At 42.4% G+C, this 5,632-nt stretch overlaps 1 protein-coding gene across 1 annotated transcript; it reads right to left on the bottom strand.

Annotated features, from left to right (window-relative positions):
• Window positions 1-991: 991 nt before the first annotated feature.
• FABP4 (fatty acid binding protein 4) lies at window positions 992-4,923 on the bottom strand. The gene is made up of 4 exons (XM_084799895.1): window positions 4,767-4,923; window positions 2,342-2,514; window positions 1,634-1,735; window positions 992-1,113 (listed from the first exon to the last, which is right to left on the bottom strand). Exons 1-4 carry the CDS (start codon window positions 4,837-4,839, stop codon window positions 1,063-1,065), a joined length of 399 nt encoding a protein of 132 aa, XP_084656021.1. The 5' UTR covers window positions 4,840-4,923; the 3' UTR covers window positions 992-1,062.
• Between the last annotated feature and the right edge of the window lie 709 nt (window positions 4,924-5,632).

Genomic DNA, 5,632 nt, shown 5'->3' with positions numbered 1-5,632 from the left:
TCTCCGTTATCATTGTCCATGATAACACCTACCATGAGGTCCGTGCCAAACCTCTGGGGGTGCACTGCCTTGAGCTTTCAGCTTCCCAAACTGATAACCAAGAAAACTGATTTTTTTTAATAAAGCAAATAGCCTCAAAATCTTGTTATAGTAGTCAAGACTGACTAAAACATTTGTTTTAGATTAAAACCTTCAGACTAGCTATAGGTATGGTGGTTCATACCTATAACCCCAGCAACACAAGAGGCTGAGGTAGAAGAATTGCAGTTCAAAAGCAGCCTGGAGTATTTTGGAAGACACACACACACACACACATACACACACATGCACGTACTTACAAACACACACACACACATGCACATGTGCCCCCATACACACACGCACACACATATACACCGAAATGCATATACCCACAAACACAGACACACATGCACACACACACCCACAAACACACACACATACACACACATGTATGCAGTGTGTATACACACACACACACACACACACACACACACACACACACACACACACCTGTGAAGCCCAGAGCTCATTTCTACAGCATTGTGTGCACTGCTGCATCATGATGCTCCAGCCTAGGGCAGATACTAATGTGCATGCTTGAATCACATGGATGCGGATAATTTCGCTGTGTTTATGATTACGCTACATCTACAGGCATGCTATGGGCTTAATATTTAGCAGTGCTTCCTATACACTGTGCCTTATCTAGGAAAGCCCCTGTGTGTTGACTTTCCTCCCATGCATTATTATGAAAGATCTTATTACTTATATCAGAATAATAATAATAATAATGCAGTTTTTCTATTCCTTTCACTCCATAATGAGTACAAAATTAGACACACAATAAAAATATCATTACACCACATTCTAAATCTAAAAAGGTTTTATTTAACCAACACATATTCAATAAAACCCAGCTTCAGAAAAAGTTAGTTGCTTGCTAATTATTGGAAAATCATATCTTTAAAAAAAAAAACAATACATCCCACTGACTCTTGAAGAGACTGATGCAAATTTCAGTCCAGGGCCACTTCCCTTGGCTCATGCCCTTTCGTAAATTCTTGTAGCAGTCACGCCTTTCATGACACATTCCTAGACACAGGTACAAAATAGTCATGGTCAATCATGGAGACAATAGTGCAAATTTCTTTTTATCTCTCAGTGTTGAAAAGGAAACAATATACAGGGGGAAAATGTGTTCTAGAACCTCTTGTTTGTACTGCACACCCATCCCCAAGTGTAACAGGTTAGAGTGATGCAAAGACAAGAAGATATGGGTCTTCCTCTCAGGGAGCTGGAGAGTTACCATGGGGAGTGGGTGCCCTGAGCAGAAATACAGACTACACTCTGGTGAGGGTGTTACATGAGGCAGCCTGTGATGCCAGAGAGGAAGCAGGGACTGATCCTAGAGGGAAAACGGGCAGGGGTGGAGCCTGACTGAGGTGGATGAGAGGGGCAGGTGTGAGAACCCGGACTCAACACTCAGCTCCAAATAAACAAATGCTGCAAATGAGCCATCTGGTCTACCTCGCAAGTGGGTTTTCTGAAGTGGAGTAATGGCCCTGAGGCCCTGACGGTGGGGTCTACAGCTCCATGCGTATCATGTACTCACCACCACCAGCTTGTCACCGTCTCGCTTTCTCTTTATGGTGGTCGACTTTCCATCCCACTTCTGCACCTGTACCAGGGCCCCGCCGTCCAGGGTTATGATGCTCTGTGGGCACAGTGAGGAGAGATTGCAGTCTGCACATGAAGGCCAACAGTAAGATTGAAAATACAAGGCCTTGCTTCAAAGGACTGTTCTGAGGTCCTTAGTAACTCTAAATGACAAGAATATAGTCCAAGAAGAAAGTAAAGAGAAACACATCTTGAAAAACTAACATAGAACTCATATATATGTATATCTGCTTATGTATTATGATTAGAAATAGAAAATAAAATTACATTCTGAAAAAAAAGAATAGGCTGTGAAAGAACCTAGCTGACAAAACATATGTTCAGATGGTGATATTATGGTGATTTTTATTCTTTTGGCCTCTCTTTTATAGACTTTCCTTCTTATTTTATTGCTCTAATTTATTTAACACACACTATTGTAGGACACGTAAAATGTGCTAATCATTTTCATATCAGAACAACTTAGTACCGAGGGGAAAATGCACCATCTGCCCACTGACGGTGATGGTGATGGCTTAGGTGTGAGAGCTCTGAGGCTTCAGTTGACAAAGGACATCTTCTCTTCCTGATGTCCTGAGATGTCGCTGCAGGCTGCAGAGCTGGAAGCCAGGGCCTCACTCTGAACCTGCTCCTTGCTCCTCACCTTTGCTTTCCTGTCGTCTGCAGTGATTTCATCAAATTCCTGGCCCAGTTTGAAGGAAATCTCCGTGTTTTTAAAAGTACTCTCTGACCGGATGGTGATCACATCTCCGTTCACAGTGATGATCATGTTGGGCTTGGCCATGCCGGCCACCTTCCTGGTGGCAAAGCCAACTCCTATAGTTAAGAATAGAAACATGTCAAGCTCACGTATTTGTGTGTGCATGAAGAAGAAGACAACATGCTATAAGCATGTTGAGCTAATCCATGAGGATATACTCTCAGGGTCCATGCATCCAGATTTACCATTAGTTTGTCCCCTTCTCTGCTTCTAAATACAATCCCTCAGGGGAGTCATCATTAATTTCAACCAGAATGTATAAAGAGATTAAATCTTCACACCTTGATGTCTATGCATTTCATATATGTCAATATGTCTATACTACATCTATTATAATATGGTAATAATATATGTATATATAATCTATTTTGTGTTTATGATTGGGACAGTTTGGCCACTTTAGCCTTTCTTATTAAGAGTAATATTTTTAAAAATCTAAGTCAGAGACCGGGCCTAATATAGAATTATTGGGTTAAAAGGTCATTCATTTCGAGTGCACAGAAATCATATTTCATAGGATGTGTTGCTGAGCTTAATTTTCTAGACTTAATTCCCATGTTACTCCCTCATGAAATGAAGATATTTGGTTAATTTCTCTGAATGGAAAAATGTTTCCTAAGTAGTGTGTCATTTTAGAATGATGATATATATCATTCTCGGCAGCGTGTGAGGAAAATTAAAGGGACTCAATTTATCTTTGAACTGAGGAAATCGGAATGTCATTGTTCGGAAGGTCTTGGTTGTTTAAACGAAGGCAATGCTGTCCTGAGGAGGGTGGACAACTTACAACCTTAGTCGCTCTCTCTGTGCATGTTACACGGGATCCCCACCTCAGAGGTACACGGCTCTCCCAACACAAATGCTTAAATAAAGGCTATTTCCTTGGCTAAGGTGACCCAAGGTTAGAATTAAGGATGAACTGAGAGAGAAACAGCACAAGATAATGGTGCAGAGGCTGTAGTTTAGTTCCCTGTCTAGAACGTAGCCACAAGTGAGAAAATGGGGTATTTTTGCCTCGAATCCTCACTCTGCCACAAAACACAGCTGTCAGCGGGTACAAGAAATGCATGCAATGTGGAAAGCGAACCCAGAGAGGCTGAGCCCTGGACAAACTACAGGTTCACTCGTGCTCCTCTGCTTTTCTTTGGCTGCAGAAGGCAACACCTGCCAGCTCTGCCTCAATTACAGCTACCAAGTCCATTCAGGAAGCACGTTGCTTGCCTTTAATTATGAGCCTTTCACAATTTAAACAGTGTTATTGTAATTTAGATATGAATATTGTCGGTACAAAGGGTCTCAATGAGTCAATAGCTAGAAGCAGCCCAAGCCCTGGTGTGTCTGGGCCAGTGCAGAGTAAGGAGCACACTGAATGGTAACTCACCGATGCCCTGAGAGGTAAGGAATGCTGAAATTCCTGATCGGCTTCACAAGAGAACAAGATGGACAGATAACCAAAAGTTCCCACTGTATAACTGAGGGGAAGGTGAAGTCTTTGGAGATTTCAGGGATTCGTCTCAATGGATGTACTATGTAATGTGGCATCTGACCTTATGAAGGGGCTCCATGCAGAAGCTCCCTGATAAAGCGCACCGCTGGCCGATGGCCATTGTTTTACTGCCAGGATTGCTTTGTGATCACTCACACAGGAGCATGTGGGCAGTGTTGACAGAGCCTAAGCCACTTCAAGCCTTTGCTGTACGGGTTTCACATACCATACTTTCCTTTTCAATTACTCCATAAATCCATGGCATCCCATATCATTCAAAACCAGTGAATGCTAATTTCCTGAAGAAAATATCTCTGGAGGTCAAGCTTATGTCTACCGTAAAATAATCACACAAGCCTTGACGTTGAGATAGAAAAGAATTTGCTAGAACATGCTTCCCAACATGGTATTTTTTTCTAAGGGAGGCAGCATCACAGCTTCGGTTTTAAGTAAAACTTACTCCACGTTACCAAAAAAAAAAAGTATATTTTTCTTTCTAAGTTATTGCGAAACTTTCATGTAAAGGGAGGTGTTAAAAAACAGGCAAAGAGCCAAGTGAGCCTCAGAAACAGAGTTTGGCAATGCAGGCAACGCCTTGTCATTCTATAGACGACAAATGATTTTCACTTAGACTCTTCCCCACTGGGTCACCTGCAAGAGCCATGAGGTTGAAGCTTCGATTTAGAAAGCTTTTAGGACAGGCTGTTTCTCGTGGCTTCTACGCCTCGTCTCAGCCGCTGCCCCCCTGGGGCTGAGTACCCTCTACTCATCACCCACATCACCCACATCACCCACAGCACCCACATCACCCACAGCACTTACCCACTTCCTTCATGTAATCATCGAAGTTCTCACTGGAAACGAGTTTCCAGGTTCCCACAAGGGCATCACACATTTTGTAAACCTTCTAAGAGTTCCCTTCCAGGTGAGAGAGAGGCTGCAGGCTGGGGGAAGGTGCTGTGAAGCTCCTGAGTCCAGATAACCCCCTTTATAAAGATGTCCCAGGCATGTGACTGTAGGAGTGACCAATAGGGGATGATTCCGGATCATTTCCTTCATTGCCAGGCCCTGTATTTTTTTTTTCCCCCTCTGAGTCATGTTTTTAATAGAAATCTCTCAACTTTGGTTCTCCCTGGCAATGATCACTGGAATTAGAGTACAAATTATTTTTAACCATGAACAGAGTATTTTAAACGTTCCTGTTTTGACTGTTAAATGCTAATGCACTGAACTTCCCCCTATTATCTCATACATATCTGCCTCATTGTGGAGGGGACAATTGCCTTGGGATGCACTTTGACCCTCTTAGCTTGAGTTTCAATTTACTAACCCTGCAACAACGGGTTTGGCTTTTTGCACATGAGAACATAAAGCCTCTCAGAGACTTAGTCTGAACTGCTTCTCTGTTGGGATACTGTTGTGTCAGGAATGACAGCAAAGTAAGAAATGGCATTTTAATGTGGCCTAGATAGTTTTTGAAACATGTCTCTCTACACAGCTGTGGTAGTACTGGAACTCACTACCTAGACCCCGGCTGGTCTTGAACTCAGAAATCCATGTGCACCTGCCCCTCTGAGTGATGGCTAAAGTGGCCTTGATTTGTAATTTCAAATATTCAATATATATTAAAATGCATTCAGCTCATTGCCCAGGAATCTAGAGCACATATTTAATTAAATTAAAATTTA

This window comes from Acomys minous (assembly GCF_964271855.1).
Source record: "Acomys minous genome assembly, chromosome: 1".
NCBI lineage: Eukaryota > Metazoa > Chordata > Mammalia > Rodentia > Muridae > Acomys > Acomys minous.
The sequence above is the reverse complement of the archived record's forward strand: the minus strand, read 5'-3'. Positions and strand labels throughout refer to the sequence as shown.